Source organism: Kogia breviceps, chromosome 13, assembly GCF_026419965.1.
Source record: "Kogia breviceps isolate mKogBre1 chromosome 13, mKogBre1 haplotype 1, whole genome shotgun sequence".
NCBI classification, from domain to species: domain Eukaryota; kingdom Metazoa; phylum Chordata; class Mammalia; order Artiodactyla; family Physeteridae; genus Kogia; species Kogia breviceps.
Genome location: NC_081322.1, coordinates 41,455,387 through 41,476,403, shown reverse-complemented (window position 1 = coordinate 41,476,403; position 21,017 = coordinate 41,455,387). Strand labels below are relative to the sequence as shown.

The 21,017-nt window shown below is 38.8% G+C and overlaps 1 protein-coding gene across 9 annotated transcripts in view; it reads right to left on the bottom strand.

Annotated features, from left to right (window-relative positions):
• Positions 1–21,017, bottom strand: part of FIG4 (FIG4 phosphoinositide 5-phosphatase) — a 128,726-nt gene that overhangs the window by 16,000 nt on the left and 91,709 nt on the right. For all 9 annotated transcript variants that reach the window (XM_059083594.2, XM_067011622.1, XM_067011618.1 and 6 more), the window contains one exon: positions 19,267–19,353. In XM_059083594.2, coding sequence (XP_058939577.1) covers positions 19,267–19,353 — 87 coding nt within the window. The remainder of the gene's footprint in view (positions 1–19,266; positions 19,354–21,017) is intronic.

The window sequence follows — 21,017 nt, the reverse complement described above, 5'->3', positions numbered from 1 at the left end:
CTCATACAGGTTATCACAGAATACTGAATAGAGTTCCCTGTGTTCTACAGTAAGTGCTTGCTGGTTATCTATCTTACATATAGCAGTGTGTGTATATGTTCATCCTAAGTTCCTGATTTTTCCCTCCCCCTAACATTTCCCCTTTGGTAACCATAAATTTGTTTTCTATAAGTCTGTTTTGTAAAAAAAAAAAAAAAAAAAAAAAAAAAAAATTGTATCATTTTTTAAAAAAATTAGGGCTTCCCTGGTGGCACAGTGGTTGAGAGTCTGCCTGCCAATGCAGGGGACACAGGTTCGTGCCCCAGTCGGGGAAGATCCCACATGCCGTGGAGCGGTAGGGCCCATGAGCCATGGCCACTGAGCCTGTGCGTCCGGAGCCTGTGCTCCGCAATGGGAGAGGCCACAACAGTAAGAGGCCTGTGTACTGCAAAAAAAAAAAAAAAAAAAAAATTAGATTCCACATGAGTGATATCATATATTTGTCTTTCTCTATCTGACTTCACTTAGTATGATGATCTCTAGGTCCATCCATGTTGCTGCAAATGGCATTATTTCATTCTCTTATGGTTGAGTAATAAAACAAACTTATGGTATATATATACATCTTTATCCATTCCTCTGTCCATGGACAAAGTTTAGGTTGCTTCCATGTCTTGGCTATTGTGAATAGTGCTGCAGTGAACATTGGGGTGCATGTATCTTTTTGAATTATGGTTTTCTCAGGGTATATGCCCAGGAGTGGGATTGCTGGGTCGTATGGTAGTTCTATTTGTAGTTTTTTAAGGAACCTCCATACTGTTCTCCACAGTGGTTGTACCAATTTACATTCCCACCAACGGTGTAGAAAAGGTTCCCTTTTCTTCACACCCTTTTTAGCATTATTTGTTGATTTTAAAAATAATGTCCATTCTGACCGGTGTGAGGTGATACCTCATTGTAGTTTTGATTCGCATTTCTCTGATAGTTATTGATGTTGAGCATCTTTTCATGTGCTTTTTGGCCATCTGTATGTCTTCTTTGGAGAAATGTCTATTTAGATCTTCTGCCCATTTTTTGATCGGGTTGTTTGTTTTTATGATATGGAGCCACAGGTTGTTTGTTTTTTTGATATGGAGCTTTTTGTATATTTTGGAGATTAATCCCTTGTCGGTCACTTTGTTTGCAAATATTTTCCCCCCTTCTGTGGGCTGTCTTTTCATTTTGTTTATGGTTTCCTTTGCTGTGCAGAAGCTTTTATGTTTAATTAGGTCCCATTTGTTTACTTTATTGTTCACTCTAGGAGATGGATCAAAGAAGATATTACTGCAATTTATGTTAATGAGCATTCTATGTTTTCCTCTAGGAGTTTTATAGTATCCAGTCTTACATTTAGGTCTTTGATCCATTTTGAGTTTATTTTTGTGTACAGTGTTTGAAATCAGAACATTCTTCTCCATTGTATATTGCCTCCTTTGTCATAGATTAATTGGCCATAGATGTGTAGGTTTATTTCTGGGCTTTCTATCCTGTTCCATCGACCTATATGTCTGTTTTTGTTTTGGTTAACTGTAGCTTTGCAGTATAGTCTGAAGTCAGGGGCCTGATTCCTCCAGCTCCGTTTTTCTTTCTCAGGATTGCTTTGGCTATTTGGGGTCTTCTGTGTTTCCATACAAATTTAAAAACTTTTTGTTCTAGTTCTGTGAAAAACGCCACTGAATGAAGGAGTGAGCAAGTGAATAAAGGAAGCAATGAATCAGAGGGTCTCAGAACTATTTGCTTCCTTAATTCCTTAAACAAACAAACAAAAACTATAGAAAAGAAACATTTCTTCAACTGGTCAGGAATATCACGCCTCTGGTAAGGACTGAACAAAGCTATAATGTAGTAATGCCTTGGTTGCCTTAGTGCTGCATACTGACATAAATGGTCAAATATTCTACACCTTTTTAGTCTTAGGACCCCTTTTATACTCTTTTTGTGTGTGTGCGTGTGGTACGCGGGCCTCCACTGTTGTGGCCTCTCCCATTGCGGAGCGCAGGCTCAGCGGCCATAGCTCATGGGCCCAGCTGCTCCGAGGCATGTGGGATCTTCCCAGACCGGGGCACGAACCCGTGTCCCCTACATCGGCAGGCGGACTCTCAACCACTGCGCCACCAGGGAAGCCCCCCTTTATACTCTTAAAAGCATTATTTAGGATCCCCAAAAGCTTTGGTTTATTGGGTTATATCTACTGATATTTACTGTATGAGAAAAATTTTAAATCTATTAATTCACTTAAAAGTAACAATAGGGACTTCCCTGGTGGTGCAGGGTTAAGAATCTGCCTGCCAATGCAGGGGACATGGGCTTGAGCCCTGGTCTGGGAAGATCCCACATGCCATGGAGCAACTAAACTCATGTGCCACAGTTACTGAGCCTGTGCTCTAGAGCCCAAGAGCCACAACTTCTGAAGCCTGCACACCTAGAGCATGCTCCACAACAAGAGAAGCCACCACAATATGAAGCCTGTGCACCACAACAAAGAGTAGCCCCTGTTTGCTGCGACTAGAGATAGCTCACATGCAATGAAGACCCAACGCAGCCAAAAATAAATATAAAAATAAATTTTAAAAAGTAACAATTATAAACCTAATAAATATTAAATAGTTTAATGAAAAATATTTTCCAAAACAAAAGAAAATTTAAAAGGAAGTGATGTTTTACATGTTGTTTTACATGTTAGCAAACCTCTTCAATGTCTGGTATAATAGAAAACAACTGAATTCTCAAATCTGCTTCTGGCTGAATCAGTCATAATATATTGTTTTGGGCTGAAGTATAATGAGGAAAATCTGACCTCACAGAGACATGTAATTGGAAAAGGAAGAAGTATTTTAATAGTTTTCCCAGATAACTGAGGATTTTTTTTTTTTTTGATGCTACATCAAAACTTGACAAATTTCTTAAAGGTTAGTTGCAGTGTAGAATCTGAAGTCATGTCAATGAACTTTTCATATGCTTTTATCTTAAAACCCATTGGTTTTACACTTGGAATGGGTCTTCTTATTCATGGATGATTTTTTTTAATAGCATGCATTGGTCATTTGGGCAATATTGACTCACTGAGTTACGAAGATCCTCCAAATGTCAGACATTTCATTACACAGTATCAAAATAAATCAAAATAAATCACATTTGTTAAGATCGTTACCAATCTCAGCAGAAAAACCTTTAAGTATTGCTAATGATGGTGGATACAAGTTTTCCAAAATTCTGATTTTGGCTTGAAATATCTAACTTTATCACTTGTAACAAATACTTTCAATTGTTTTTCTTGAAGTGACAGGCTTATTTACTCTGTTCATTTTTGAAAAAGTGTCTGCTAAATACTCGTCTGAAGAACCATAGTTTGTCAGTCATTATTTTAATTGGTGTTCTGTGAAGAAAGTGATGAGTTCAGCTCTCACATGTGCTTTTCCTTGACAACCATCATATTTTGATATACAACAGAAGTCTTTTATGTGTATCTCCCATTTTGCCCCAAAGAATACTAGAAAGACATACATTCAAGGGTTGATACTTAATGAAGCAATAAAAATTATTAAGGCCCTTGCCCCTTCTCTCATGGCCCTTCCAATGCTGAAGGCCTGCCTGGGATGGAGGTGCATTCATTATAGGAGCCAGGCCAGAGTGACTCAGTGGGGGCTGGAGGACTCCCCAGGAGTTTGCAAACCACATTTTGAGCCTCACTGCTTTATGCTTTTTCTGTTTTCTTTTTCTTCCTTTGGTAATGAGGTGCTAGTTGCCACTATTTGTTACTGTCCATGCTACCTGTGGGAGGCTCCTCCACTTTTAGCTGCACCCAATAGGAGTATGGGTTGGAAGAATTCCAGCTGCCTGGCTCAAGCTATCATGTTACTGGACTTTGGGTTTAAGTCCCAAAGAAATGAAGTTGAGTCCCGGCTTTATCACTTAAGAGTTCTGTAACTCTGAATGAGCCACAGACCCTCTCCAGGCCTTGTTTTCTTAGAAAATCAGAGGACTGAGTCCAGTGACCCCTAAACATCTTCCAGTTCCCAAATTTCACAGTCCTAATATGCTAAACACACGTGTGTACACGAATGGGACATTCTGAGAATGCTGTCTTGCACTTTTCCACACAAATGTATCTCTAGAAGCCATTACAGATGGCTTTTGGGAGGAAAGAAGTATGTGAAGAATTCAGATGACACCAATTGATTTTCTCATATGAGACTGTTGGAAAATATCTAAGATTACATATGTAAAAACAAATTAAATGCTAAAATGAAAAATAAACTAGTAAACAATAATTCAATTTAATTATGCCATCTACGTGATATATAAATAAACCAATAACTGATTTTGTTACAGTATGAGAAAATCCAAGAAGAGTAATACCTACTGTGTTAAAACTGTTTGAAACAAGTAAAAGCAAAATCTTTGCACAAGTAAGAGTAATAATGAGTAGAAGAGAGTATAAAGAACAAAGTTATTGGTTTGAGAAGCTTCAAATATAATTTTATTTAGCGTTCCCAAAACGATACCTAAAATTATATATATTTTTTCTCTTTATCTAAAACATTTACTGACGTTTCTGAGATTATCAGAATTTTTTTCCCTAGCTCTACTCTATTACTGAAAGTAAATGTATCCAAACATATTTAGTCAATTTACTTTCCTATTTTCTAACCACATGATAAAGGAACTACCAATTTAGCTATTCATCTTTTGAAATAAGCCTGAAAGAGTTTTATCTTTAAAGAGATATTACTTTGATGTACAATGCTTAAAAAGCACTGACTTAATTTTGACGTTAAGTAATGAACTTCTAACAATTATAAATAGTAATGGTTAAGAAAGTCAAGATAGTCTCAAGTCCTCTTTTTTCCTGCATAAGGACAGGATACATTTTATTCAGATATTCTGGGGCTTAATTAGTGTTTTGGTGACATCACACATACAGAATAGAAACTGTGACCCTTTACTAATGGATGTAAACCATCTTATAAAGAGTGTAACTGCCATAAGTTTTTTAAATTGTAAGATCCTAAGAGTAAAATACAAAAAGAAAGCAAAACTTTTAGGGTTTCATGTATTTAAAAACAATAGGCAAATGGAAATCAAGAAATCTTGATTCAATTCTAGGCATGTTGATCAAGGGATTCTTTTGAAGAGCTTCAGCAATTTGAACTGAAAATAAGAAAATCATGGATCAAGATGGCAATGTAGGTTGTCCCCAACATCATCCCCTTCACAAGAAAACCAACTAGCAACTATCCTTAGACAAGTCACCATTGTGAAAATCTCAGAATCCAGGGGGTGAAATGGAAGCACCCCCCTGGACCCACAGAGAGCAAGAAAGAAAGCATTAGAAGAATAAGAGGAATGGCTACACTCTGACTGCACTGCTCATCCCCTGGATAGTCACAAGGCCACACAAGAGGGCCTCCAGGTCTATAGTTTCTACAGTGGGGGGAAAAAGAGCCCAAAGTAAATATCCAGCTCCCCCAGCCCTGCAGGGTACTTCCTAGGGGGCCCACTTGGGTCTCACCTCACAGCGATCACTGGGGGAAATCTCTGGAGCTTGATCATGGAGAATCAGAGAGAAATGGAGATAAAAGGATGCTAATTAACACTGTGAAAACATATGAATGTGTAAATCTCATTGGTAATATATAGTCAAAGTCAGATTCTCTAACGTTGTAATGGTGGTACATAATTCGCATGCAACTCTACTTTAAAAGTTTAAAAAAAGTATTAAAAATAACCATAACTAGAATAATTTGTTATTGGGTATATAATATTAAAAAGGTGTAAATCATACCATCAGTAACCTACTGCCACATAACGGGTGGTGGGGGAGATGTAAAAGTATAAGGTTTCTGCAGGCTGTTGAAGTTATTATCACCTTAAAATAGGATGCTAAAAATATATCTTCTTTAAATATCGTGGTAACCACAGGGAAAAATCTGTAGTAGACACAAAAAAGACTGATAAAGGAGTCAAAGTATATTGCTACAAAAAGTCATCACATCACAGAGGAAGACAGCAAGAGAGGAAGCAAGGAACAAAAGATCTACAAAACAATGAACAAAAATTTCTTTAAATGTAAATGGATTAAATTCTCCCATCAAAAGACACAGAGTGGCTGAATAAATTTAAAAAGAAGATCCAATGATATGCTGCCTACAAGAAGAGCAATTTAGCTATAAGGATGCACAAAGACTGAGAGTGAAGGGATGGAAAAAGATATTTCAAGCAACTGGTGACCAAAAGAAAGCAGAAGTCACTATACCTATATCAAACAAAATAGAATTTAAGTTAAAAATGGTCAAAAGAGATGATGAAAGTCATTATACAATGATAAAGGGAGTTAATCCACCAAGAAGACACAAAAATTGTAAACAGTCATGCATCCAACATTGGAGCACTTAAATATATAAAGCAAATACTAACTAAAAGGAGAAATAAACTGCAATACAATAATAGTAGGGGACATTAATACCCTACTCTCAATAATGGATAGATAGTCCAGACAGAAAATAAATTTAAAAACAGGATTTGAACAACACTATTAAACAAATATATCTAAGAAACATACACAGAACATTCCATCCAACAGCAGCAGAATATACATTCTTCTCAAGAGCACATGGAACATTTTCATGGCTAGATGATAAGTCATAAAACAACTCTCAACAAATTCAAAAGATAAAAATTACATCAAGTATCTTTTTTGACCACAATGGACTGAAACTAAAAATAACAGGAGAAAAGCTGGAAAAACTCAAAGACATGTAAATTAAACAACACACTCCTGAACAGCCAATGGATCAAAGAAGAAATCAAAAGGGAAGTAAAAAATATCTTGAGACAAACAACAATATAAACTAACATACCAAAAAACTCATGGGATGCAGCAAAAGAAGTTCTAAGAGGCAAGTTTACAGAGAGAAACACATTTATCAAGAAAAAAAAGATCTCAATCTAACTTTACACCTCAAGGAACTAGAAAAAGAACACACTAGGGCTTCCCTGGTGGTGCAGTGGTTGAGAGTCCGCCTGCCGATGATGCAGGTTTGTGCCCCGGTCCGGGAAGATCCCACATGCCATGGAGCAGATAGGCCCATGAGCCATGGCTGCTGAGCCTGCGCATCCAGAGCCTGTGCTCTGCAATGGGAGAGGTCACAACAGTGACCTCACGTACCACAAAAAAAACAACAACAACAAAAAACAAAAACACAGAAGTTAGCAGAAGATAGGATAATAAAGATTAAAGCAGAAATAATGAAATAGAGAATAGGAAAATAATGGAAAAGATTAACAAAACCAAAGGCTGGTTCTCTGAAAATATAAACAAAGCACATAAACTTTCAGCTATAATAACCAAGGAGAAAAGAGGACCAAAATCAATAAAATTATACATGAAAGAGGAGACATACAACTGATATCATGGAAATACAAAGGCTCATACAAGACAACTATAAACAATTGGAGACATACAGCTGATATCATGGAAATACAAAGGCTCATACAAGACAACTATAAACAATTGATATACACCAACAAACTGGACAATCTAGAAGAACTGGATAAATTCCTAGAAACATACAACCTACCAAGGCTGAATCATGAAGAAATGGAAAATTTGAGTAAGAAGATTGAATCAGTAATAAAAACCTCCCAACGAAAGCAAAGCCCAGGACCAGATGGTTTCACTGGTGATTTCTACCAAAAATTTACAGAAGAATTAACACCAATCTCTCAAACACTTCTAAAAAATTGAAGAGGGAACACTCCCAAACTCATTTTATGAGGCCAGCGTTACCCTGATACCAAGGCCAGATGAGGACATTACAAGAAAAGAAAACTACAGGCCGATACCCTCAATGAATATAGGTACAAAAATTCTCAACCAAACGCTAGCAAATCAAATTCAACAGTACATTAAAGTTATTATACACCACGATCAAGTGGGATTCATCCTTGGAATGCAAGGATGGTTCAACATATGGAAATCAATAAATGTGATACATCACATTAATAGAATGAAAAACAAAAATCACATGACATCTCAATAGATGCATGTGACAAAATTCAACATCCATTCATGATAAAAAACTCTCAAGTTGTACACAAAAGGAACTTACCTCCACATAATAAAGACCATATATGACAAGCCCACAGTTAACAGACTCAATGATAAAAAGTTGAAAGATTTTCCTCTAAGATCAGGAACAAGACAAGGGTGCCCACTCTCACCACTCCTATTCCACACAGTACTGGAAATCCTAGCCAGAACAATAAGGCAAGAAAAAGGAGTAAAAGGGATCCAAATCAGAAAGGATGAAGTAAAATTACTTCTATTTGCAGTTGATATATAGATAGAAAATCCTAAAAACTCCAGGAAAAAACTGATAAATGGATTCAGTAAATTTGCAGGATAATAAATCAAGATACAAAAAAACAGTTAAGTTAAATCAAGATACAAAAAAACAGTTAAGTTTCTATACACTAACAATGAATTATCTGAAAAAGAAATAAAACAATCCCCTTTACAATAGCATCAAAAACAATAAAGTACTTAGGAATAAATTTAACCAAGGAGGTTAAAGAGCTGTACAATGAAAACTATATGACACTGATGAAAGAAACTGAAGAAAACATAATTCAATGGAAATTATCCAGTGTTCATGGTCTGGAAGAATAAGTTAAAAAGTAATTATAGATTCATTACAATCTCTGTTAAGATTCCAATGGCATTTTTTATAGAAATAAAACAAATGATTCAAAATTTTTTATGGAACCACAGAAGATCTCAAAAAGCCAAAGCAATCCTGAAAAAGAATTAAAAAAAAAAAAAACAAAAAACTGGAGGCATCGGGACTTACCTGTGGTCCAGTGGTTAAGACTCCAGGATCCCAATGCAGGGGGCCCGGGTTCGATCCCTGGTCAGGGAACTGGATTCCACATGCCACAACTAAGAGCTCACATGCCACAGCTAAAAGATCCCCCACACAGCAATGACGATCCTACATGCTGCAACTAAGAACCAGCGCAGCCAAATAAATATTTTTTAAAAACTCAAAAAACTGGAGGCATCACACTTCCTGATTTCAAACCATATTACTAAACTATGATAATCAAAACAGTATGGTACTGGCATAAAAACAGACACATAGGCTGATGGAACAGAATTGAGAGCTCAGAAATAAACCTATCCATACATTGTCTAGTAATATTTGGCCAGGGAGCCAAGAATAGTCAATGGAGAAAAATAATCTCTTCAATAAATAATGCTGGGAAAACTGGATATTCACATCCAAAAAAAACTGAAAATGGACCCCTTTCTTACATCACACACAAAAGCAGAATTGGATTAAAGATTTAAATGTTAGGCCTGAAACCATGAAACTCTTAATAAAACATAGGAGAAAAGCTCCTTGATATCTGTCTTGTCAATGGTTTTGTGGATATGACACCAAAAGCACAAGCAACAAAAGCAAAAATAAGCAAATGGGGCTACATCCAACTAAAAAAAGCTTCTGTACAGTAAAAGAAGTGATCAACAAAATGAAAAGGCAACCTATGGAATGAGAAAATATTTGCAAACCACGTTATCTCATAAGGGGTTAATAAGCAAAATATATAGGGAACTCATACCACTGAATAGCACAAGAACAAATAATCCAACTAAAAAATGGGCAAAGGACTTGAACAGATATTTTTCCAAAGAAGACATACAAACGGCCAACAGGAACATGAAAAGGTGCTCAACATCACTAATCATCAGGGAAATGAAAATCAAAACCATGATGAGATATCACCTCACACCTATTAGAATATTATCAAAAAGGAGAGATAGGGCTTCCCTGGTGGTGCAGTAGTTAAGAATCCACCTGCACGGGTTCGAGCCCTGATCCTGGAAGATCCCACATGCTGCAGAGCAACTAAGCCCGTGTGCCACAACTACTGAGCTTGAGCTCTAGAGCCCGTGAGCTACAACTACTGAAGCCCATGTGCCTAGAGCCCGTGCTCTGCCACAAGAGAAGTCACTGCAATGAGAAGCCCGTGCACCACAACGAAGAGTAGCCCCAGCTCACTGCAACTAGAGAAAGCCCACATGCACCAACGAAGACCCAATGCAGGCAAAAATAAATAAATTTTTTTTTTAAAAAAGGAGCAATAACAAGTGCTGGCAAGAATGTGGAGAAAAGAGAACCCTTGTACATATTAATGGGAATATAAATTGGTGCAGCTACTATGGAAAACAGTATGGAGGTTCCCCTAAAAATTCAAAATAGAACTACCGTATGATTCAGCAATCACAATTCTGGCTATTTGAAGAAAACAAAAACACTAACTCAAAAAGATATATGTACCCCCCCTGTTCATTGCAGCATTAATTACAATAGATAAGACATGAAAGCAACCTAAGTGTCCATCAATGGATGAATGGATAAAGATGTGTTATATTACACAAAGAATATTATTCAGCTATTCAAAAAAAAAGGAAATCTTGCCTTTTGTTAAATGGATGGACCTTGAGGGCATTATGCCTCAGTGAAGTAAGTCAGACAGACAAAAGACAAATACCATATGATCTCACTAATATGTGGAATCTTAACCACCCCCTCCAAAACAAAAACAAAAACTCAACTCATAGAAACAGAACAGATTGGTAGGTAGTTGCCAGAGACGGGGTGAGGGATAGGGGAAATGAGTGAAGGTGGTCAAAGGGTACAAACTCATAAGAATAAATAAGCTCTGGAGATGTAATGTACAGCATGGTGACTATAGTTAATAATACTGTATTGTGTATTGAAAGTTGCTAAGAGAATAGATTTTAAAAGTTCTCACCACACACACACACACACACACACACACACACACACACACAGAGTTTTAATTAGGTGAGGTGATGGATGTGTTAACTAACCTTATAATGGTGACCATTTTGCAGTATATATGGATATCAAATCATTACATTGTACACCTTAAACTTACACAAGCTATATGTCAATTATTTCTTAATAAAGCTAGACAAAATTAAATTTAAAAAGAAAATCATGATCCTATTTTAGCCTGTCCTACTAACATAATGTATAAATTAACTAATAAGGACATCAATGGTTTGTCAATTGAGAAAATCATGAGAGACCTGCCAAGAACTCTGTGTTGTTACATCTAAAACTGAAAATATACTATAGTGAAATAAAAACTTACAAATATGTATCATTTGTCTTGCCGTTTGCTTCAATTTGTTAACACTGACATTTCTCCCTCACACTTAACTACTGCATGATATTCCTTAAAGAGGTAAAACTACTGAATATCAAATATTATTCATTCATAATTTATTTAATGCTTACTGCACACAAGGTATTATGCTAGGGACTGGGGACTCAAAGGCAGTTAAGCCTTGCCTCAAGTATCTACCAGTTTTTTCCAGATTAATTTCAGATTAAAAATACCACATAGTGGGTTTTTTTTTCTTTTCTTTTTAACCAAGGACTTTCTGTCCCATAAATTGGGAGGGATGGAAGATGGGTGATTACAAAATATGAGTGCACCTTTACTTTTGAAAACATAATGTAATTGATTTGCATGGTTGTATTCTTCAAATTTCTTCATAAAACCATAAGGAAAATGAATAATAATACTAAAATGTCAACCACAGAAAATTATGATACAACATTAAAAGACTATTCATGCCTGTTGGTGAATTTTGAACACAATTAGGACTTGATGGGATATGTACTTTATTTTTTAAATCATGTGTAAAAGCCCCAAGGGGTTCTGAGTCACACATAGGATGACAGACCTACATTTAGATATAAAATTAAAATGGTTTTTGTTGTATTTCAATCCAAATTTTATCTTAACTGGAAAGACTTCTTGCATAAGCTCAGAGAAGACAGGGCAATGAACACATCACACCTGGACACATCATCATCGTGCAAAAGGAAAGGCTGTCAGGAAGGCGCGGTGGCCACTCCAGCTGCCTGAAACCATCCCACTCACCTTCCATACACAGAACTGATGATAATTTGGTAAACTAACAAAATAACAAAAGGTTAAACAGTTACAAAATGTGATTCTTGTATGCAGAGCTAAGAAAACCAATGAGTAATAACCCTCACATGGCCGTATCAGATATGCAAATCTGTTCCCCCCGGGATTAACCTGCTTGCTCTTGTAAAAAAAAAATAAGTCAGTGTTTTATGGGCTAAAAATACATTTAAAACCCTAATAAATTCTTCATCTCTATCAGTAATTGAAGAATTTTTTTCCTTTTAATCAGACCGTGGATCTCAAGAAAATTTAAAATCCATGTATAATAACCTATTTAACTTAGACCCCCATCAGGGAAAGATACAAAATTTAACTTACTTGCTTTTTAAATCAAGAGCAGAAAAAAATCCACAAAATTACTGAATCTCTCTAATCTAAAACCTCTTGAGCCCCAGACAAATCATCTTGACCTTATTATTGTCACAAACGAACGACCTTAGCTCCCAAACTTACCTTTGTCATGTACTTCCAATCCTGGTAACCAGACCTACTCAACTAAACTAGAAAACTCCTGCCTCTAACACGTTCCTCACATCTAATCCATTACCAAAATTTACCAAGTCCTACAGAGTCTACCTTTACAAAATAAATCCCTTTCTTTATTTCATCTGCCAATAGCAAGCAGACTCCAATCACTTTCTTGTCCTGATGTTTCCAACAGCTGTGCTGTTTCTCTCTCTCCAATCCATTCTCCATGCTATTTCCAGAGTGACCTTTATCACTCCCCTGATTAAAAGAGGCTTCTAGGACAAGGGTCAATCTCACTTAGCATATCTTTCTGATCTTGTTCCTGCCAGTCTGTCTCTCTGGCCTCCTTGTTGACAGTCCCCTTGTACTAGACACAGAATTCCATATGGGTCTCCAAAAGCTGTGTGTGGTCTTGACCCTCTGCCCTCTCTGCCGCCTTCAATGGGGCAACTCCATTTTTCCCTTAGAATTTAGCCTGAGGGTCAGCTTGCCCAGGAATCTGTCTGATTTGGATTCTTCTCTGCACCCCCAGAGCCTCCTCTGCTAACACCTTTACAGCACCTCCTACACCTGGAATCACTGATCCTCACCCCCACACCATCCCCAGGTCAATGTAAACCCTCAGAGGCAGGGACTATATCTCACTCAACTGTATTACTGTACGTACACCTAACCTGGAACATAGTGAACAGTCAATAAATACCTGTCATTTAATGCCTATAATACCTTACCTAGAAGGTAAGTATACTGTACCTTATAGAAGTGCTAGCTAGGTTCTTGGAAAAAAAGGAAAACCCATATTAAGGGGAAGTACTCAAGTCCTTGTGTGAACCTACAGAATCCCCATAAATGGTATGCTTTGTAGTCACCAAAAACAAATAGTCAATCTACTAAATTTTAAAAATATCAAAGTCATTTTAGATACATTAATTACACAAGTACCTACGATTAAATTTCTATTTATTATTCCTTATATGCTAGAAACCTTGCAGGATAGCCTACTCCGAAAGGTGCAAAAAATTCACCCTGTTCCATTAAATTTTCTTGTTCTACATAGTATACATAGTGCTATTGTAGATAATACTCAAACAAAGAGGCACTCAACTTTTTTCTGTTTTTCCTTTATCCATCTATCTCACAGCTCTTCATTGTGACTTTCAGCTGTAGCTTCCTGCCACCTCCTTCCCTTGTTTAGTCATCCCAGCTCTCAATTCACTGTGAGTAACAAGAGTGTATTTTCCAAGGCCTGCATTTATTTTACCCACTTCGGATACACCACAGAAACCTCTCATCTGTTCCTGACCCCTTTTCTTCGTGACCTCTCTCTTCTCTTTGCCTAATTATGCTCAACAGGAATCATTCACACATATTTTCATTCAATCAACATTCATTAAGTGGCTAGATATAAGGAACAGAGTTAAGATTTTTAATTTATGTGGTTTCAGAAAAGGTGCATTCATATAAATCCAACCTGTGACTGCTATCCACAGTGAGAAATGCACTTTGCATGGCAAACTGGTACACAATGCTCTATTTATGTATAGAAATAAAATTTCATGAAACAAGACTTAACCATACTATGTGCCGTGCACTGGAGCCTTCTACTGGATTCAGTTCAGTTTTGTTTCATTTTGTTACGTGGAGGCCTACTAAATTAATTTCATGGCCCACTAATGAGTCCAGGATGACAATCTGAAAAGCACTGTCTGAAAATACAGGAAGGAAATTTGTGTTGTGGAGAGATTACTGTATTTAAAAATGAAAAGAGCTAAAAATACCCTGGCGGGGCTGGAGAGAGAATGGCAAAAGAAAAAGAGGGGAAAAGAGAGGAAGTAAAAGTAAAAGAAATAGGGAGTAAGGGAAAGCATAAAGAGATAATTAGAAAAGTATTTATAAGAAAAGCTGGAGAGGGTTAAAGAGAGAAAAGTAAAGGCCAGAATCAAAGAGAAAGAAAGACTTCTATGGTAATTTCTGGGGTGAGGGAAGAGGTCACAGCCTAGTTTCCTTGGGCTGAGGAATTGTTGTCACCTACCATCACCCACCTGTGGAGGGAATTAGCTGATTAATCATTGATCACTGCCTCCCAACTGCTGTAATCCTTAAACCTTTAAAGACTGTACTCCTGGGTGTTTGGGAAAGATAACAAGGCCATTAAGGCAGAAATACTTCTTTAGCCTGCAGCAGAGAAGAGAACGCTATCTGCAGAGGACTAGATGAAATCAATGAGGCAGGGGCAGGGTTGGGGAACCCCAGAGAGTGACTTGTATGTAGGGACTCATCACTGAAAACGATTCCGTGAAAAGTCAGCAAAGTTGAGCGAATCATGGCCTAGTGTCATGCTCACCTCATCGGTGTGAAAAGGTGCCCTAGTGCTGACTGTGTAACAGCACGCGCTGATTCGTGAGATGCTTCCCCTAGCAGAAGCCCATTCCCAGGGGCATTCCCTCTAAGGTCAGTAAATGCTACTTATTGTGAGATGTACTTAGGGAATAAACTCAACCTTACAGTCCTAAAACAGTAAACACACTTATTTAGCTCATCCTGTATTGGAAGAATCCTAAATTAGACACGTTTTACCCCAACTCTATGTATTACATTTTGAACCACTTCTTAGAGGTAAGTTTTTTTTTTTTTTTTTGCGGTATGCGGGCCTCTCACTGTTGTGGCCTCTCCCGTTGCGGAGCACAGGCTCCGGACGCGCAGGCTCAGCGGCCATGGCTCACGGGCTCAGTTGCTCCGCGGCACGTGGGATCTTCCCGGACCAGGGCACGAACCCGTGTCTCCTGCATCGGCAGGCGGATTCTCAACCACTGCGCCACCAGGGAAGCCCTTAGAGGTAAGTTTTAAACAAGTGAGACATGTTCCTAGAATAGGTGAACCATGGAATAGCAGGCACTAATAATAGGCGTGTTCATGTTCTTTTTTAACCTACACTGATTGGCACTTGCTGCTTAGTTAAAAACTCCTCCGAACTGGTGGGAGCGTACAATGAGGGCAGGGTGGTCTGGCATGAATACAGCAAATCACCGCCGGGCTGCACAGCACCCCGCCCGCCCTGGCACAGCGAGTCCTTCCACGCAGGCCCTTCTCATTCTGCATTTGGTCACAGGTGCCAAGTGGAAGCAGGACAGAGAGAAAAAATGCTAAAACCTTGGTGTGCTTACTTTTTTCCTCTATCAGAAGGCAGGAGAGGGCAGAGGGCCTATGAGCAGGAAACAGAATAGGGAAAGAACTAAAAAGTGTTCAAGGATGGGTGAGGTGGGCTTCTAGGGATGCTCATGGGGCCCCGTGCAGGCTCTGATGGTAATGGGAGGGGTGGGGGGTGAGAGTCAGTACATTTCAACAAACATTTACTGAGCACTCAATTTATCTACTATTCAGGAGGCAACAGGGAACTCAGAGATGGGCTGCCCTCTAAGAACCGACAACTTACCAGGACGACAGTAACTCTAAATAGCAGTAGCACTGTCCTCATGGTGGCTTAAACGACCTCCACATCATGTTATGAGTCAAGCAAAGTATGCTTGCCCAGGAAGTATGTCTACATTTGGGACAATATGCTGCGTACCAGGAAAAGAGTATAGGTATATTCTCTTTAAATATTAAAAACAATTTTCAGGCTCAATGGGGATGAAACATTATGTCTGCATACGGAACAGCCTACAAACCAGATCATGTTAGAAGATCAAAATGAGGGTTGTTCACACTAATAACCCAGTATTTTTACCACTGTGGGTATAAGAGCAGCTGGTAACACTAGGCATTTATAGCTTAGTGATGGAAAGCCAGTTCGTCTGGGTTTGAATCCTGGTTCCTCCACTTGCTAGCTATTTGACCTCGGGGAAGTTACATAACTTCTCTGTGCTTCAGTTTCCCCATCTGTAAAATGAAGATGATAGTTAAGACCTACCCCCTAGAGTTATTGTGAGAACTGAGTTAATACAGATTAAGGTACATAGCATAGTGCCCATCACACACTGCTCAGGAAATGGTGGCTGATGTCATTTCTCCCTAATCACCACCCATACACTTAGGGGTTGGCACGGGTCTAAGGGAGGGTCGCACTCACACAGAATACAGCCGTCAGGGTTTGGGCCGCGGGTGCAGACATTGACTAGTTTGGGGTTTAACATCCGCTTCTAAGAAATGTCCTGCAAGAGCTTGGGTGACTGTGCCCAGCTCCCCATCCAGGTTTCTGCACCTCTGCTTCAGGAGCCCCTAATCCACTGGCTCCTTGCCTATTGTTTACTGTCAATATATCTTACATTGGTTGTCGTATACTTCATATTTAGAAAAGGAGTATTGGTTTGCCTCATAATTTCAAGAAAAGCTGGTAAGACTATGAATTGCCCAGAGATGAGTCAATGCATATTTATGTATATAAACTTAAAATAAACTTACTATCAATATATTTAAAAAAATACCAGAACCCAAAACATAATAAGATGAGAATTTCAAGGATCTCATATAAATCTAATTTCTCTTGGTTTTGGCATAGATTGAGAAATTTAAAATTGAATAGCTGACATTTTAAGAACCTAGTTACAGTTTCAATTTAAAGCACGTGTGCACACACACCAAAAAACAACTCATGGGCAGTTGCCATGACAACATAATGCAGAGCCTACCAAGCTCTTTGCTATCCTGCTGAAGATGCTGCACCAAGACACACTCATGTTCGATTCTTTACTAAGTGGAAAAGGTTAAAAAAATCCTAGATTCACATGGTCTTCATCTGTGCTAAGACTCAGAAAAGCAAACACTAAATGTTTTAAGAAAAGGAATTTAAAAGTAACTTAACAGCAAGACCAATTACAGATCAAAGTAGACACAGTGTTGAAGGAAATGCGGGAACATGTTCTCCTTTTATTTTGTAATGCTATATTCACTTCATCACCTGCTCCTCCTAAGTTGTGCCATACTATTTTAATGGAAGAATCATTTGAATAATACAATTTGGTTAACAGAGTCCCTTACTTTACTAACACACTGAAATACTTTCCTTCTTTGGCCCCATCTTTATCAGTTCATTTGGGAGCTCATACTTCCATATGCTAATTAGACCTACGAAAGAAAAACTGTCTCTAAGTTAATAGGAGTTAATACGTTTTTTAAAAAAGAGAAAAAAAATAGTGAAGGGGAGAGAAAGAGGGGATAAATAGCCCTTTTGGAGGCTGTGATAAAACAGTCTTGGTTTTCCTTCCCCTTCTCTGATTAGCCATCTCTGTCTCTCCTCCACGTTAAACTCAGATCCCCTCAAGACTCAGCTGTAGACCTTTTCTCACTCTGTTATTCTCTTTTCCTAAGTGGTGTCATCTTTAACCAGAGGCTTTAATTATCACCAACATGCATTCACATTCCTAGAGGCTCTTTTCTGAGTTCCAGATCAGTTGATTCAACGGCCTCCTAAACATGGCCACTTTGATCCCCCTTGAAAGGCAAACGGGTTCCTCCTACAGTGCTTGCTCCTTACCTTGATAAATGGCAGCTGTCCATGGTCCTAACACAGGTCTGAATGGGTATTCAATACCTATTTGCTAAATAAATGAATGTATCAAACCTATTGTTTCCAAAAAACCTAACGGCCATCCTTGGTAAGGCCTTTTCCCCATATCCAACTACTTCACTATCCAGTCTATTTCACTTTTTAATATTTCCTAGATTCACCTCATTTCCAAAATCCCCCCCTCCCCCGCCACTATTCTCTAAGGCACCAGCCTTTGCCTGGATCACTATAGTAGCCTCTTAACAATTAGGAACATGCAGATGTAGTACATGGAGAAGTCAGGCAGTCAGTATCTATTAAATAATTTATTAAACAAACTGATAAAGTTGTACCAAGAAAAGGGAAGAGAACATTTACTAAATGTCAACTCTGTACCAGACACTGATCTAGATGCCTTGCATATCCTACCTCATTTAATCACCACAGTGACCCCTTTTTATAGAAGAAACTCAGCTGAGCATATGGCATCAGGAGCCACTCCTGGTCACAACCTTTGCTTTGTGTGGTCCCAACAAGCAGAGAACAATGATAAATATGAAGAAGAAGGGGACAATGGTGATGATCACAACGTATTGAGGACGTATTCCAGACACTGATCTAAGCACTTTGTGTGCATGATTTCATTTCAGCCTCACCATCCTCCTATGAAGCAGATGCTACCACTAACCCATTTTGCAGATAAAGAAACTGAGCCACATAGGACTTAAGTTACTTGCTCAAGGTAAAAAAAAAAAAAAAAAAACAAGAAGTGGCAGAGTGTTAAGTCAGGATATGAGCCTAGTTCTATTTATTTAAGAATTTACTAAACTCCAAGTTATTCACTAAACAGCAAGTTAATAGAACTGGTGAAGATATAGAGCTAGAAAAGACAAACCACTCCTGCCCTCAAGGGTCTTGTACTGAACTTGAGGAGCCTGTCTCCAGGGTCAGAGCTGTTTTTTCATCCCACTGCTATCCACTGGAGAGCAGAGTTTCTGGAGGAAAACCCCCACCAACTCCAGTCCCACCTCCAAAGGGTGCATTTCAAGCACAGGCAAGGCTCCCAACCTCTTCCCCATCCCCACAGCTGCCCAGTTTTCCTCGGATACGGTATTACACCAGGAGGAGACGCTTTAGTGCTTATACTAATTTGGGGACAAGACAATGTCTTTCTCATGAAGTCTTTAAAAAAAGCACCTGAATGGCATGAATACAAAGATTTTTTTTTTTTTTTTTACAAGGTCTAACCTAGTACTTACAATTTTATAACTCCATCTGGGCACCTGGAACAGAACTGCTGGCTGCTCTTGTCTTGTTTATGTTGACTCTGCCCCAGCTGCACAAATCTACAATTATAACAGATACAAAGCTAAAGAACTACCTGCCACAAATTCAGTAGATCACACAAAATGATATGGGCCTTCAACGACAGTTATATGCTTACATCAGAAAAGTACACAAGAGTACCCTATGTGACATAAGACTCGATTTATAAATGACTGCCTGATGTTAGAGTGGGTTTATGAGAAGTAAAGGAGGAAGAATGGGTTAAAATGTAAGTCGTAACCATGGACACAGGAATGAAACAAAACCTGTACTTCGTTGCACTCTGTTTACTCAAACGTGATACAGAACTTGAGCCAAAATGTTCCTGAAGCCAGGGAGATGATCTTGTAAGGCCTCGCATATCTAAGGGTGACAGTAGCAGGAAGCATGGGGAAATGTGAGGCAGTGGCGGGGACGGGGAGGTCTGCAGTGAGACAAACAACAAGGCAACGCCCGATCGGGCTAGGGATCCATCTCCTGGAGCAAGGATGCTGCTAAGCACCCAGGCCATGCAGTTGGTTTCCTCAGGACCACAGGAATCCCCAGGTATACATACGCCAGCCGCTCGGAAGAGTACTTTCATCCGAGCTGGAGGGGACTGAGGAGACCACCTGCTGAGCGCCACTGGCCCCCCCCGCAATCCCCCTCAGAGAAGCCTCCAACGACACTAATCCAGACTCGCAGCTAAGGCCAAAGGGACTCGCCCCATGCCAGCTTGGCAAGGTAAGAGGATGCCTGGCAACGGGCCACTGATATTTCTCAAGTGTACCCATCTGTAGTGTGGCCTGTGCTCCATGCACCCACCTTCCCCTCAGGGATGCAGTTTGTAGTTTTTATGAGTTTTTTTTAAAAGTCAGGATAAGTGCTGAAGAAACTACCAATTATTAAATCAGTACAGCACTATGAAAAACTTTTAAATTAGATTACTCTTATCCAAACTTTTATCTTCAGCAAGTGAACAGCCTTGACATGTACACTCATGCTCTCTGCAATAAAGTCATATTACTCAGTCACTAACCCCAGATAAATCATTCTTCCAGACCATGTTGCTTATGAAGGCCCACTTCAGCTACTGAAGAGTTGAGCTACAGAGTGGGACGGCTGTATGAATGTCACTGCGTGTCTGTGTATCCAGGAGTGAGGAGGGTGTGGCTGAGTTCTGAATGACTCAATTGGCTTCCAGTAAGACAGTGATGCACAGTCCTACCGGTGCTTCTGTAGTCAAGAAATGCTGTACATTTTTATATTTCACATATTGTACAGCAGATCTTCCTAGTTTGAAGCAGAGAGCTGAAAATATCCAGTTCAATGGATTCTGCAAAACAAATACCCTCCTTACAAAAGACCTGGAGGTTAGTGCTCATTTATATTACAGTTTACATAAGCCAAACTTAGACGAAGTGGGTCCATGTTCACTTGCAATAATTAAGTCTTCTTAATGCATACATTAGGTTGAGGGGGTGTTTACAGTGGTCTCATCAGGGTTTTAAGGATTTCTAAGTGAGGAATTCTTTTGAGAATCTGATAACTATGAATCTTTGCAAGCGCACACAGACACACAAAATTATATACGTGATTTCAGGGAATACCTTTTGGTAGATGGCCTCCTTTTAGCTAGGTCTTCCTAATAAAGGTCGATAACATTCTGAATTGGTGCCCCTACATCACTGCTTCCTTCTCCCTC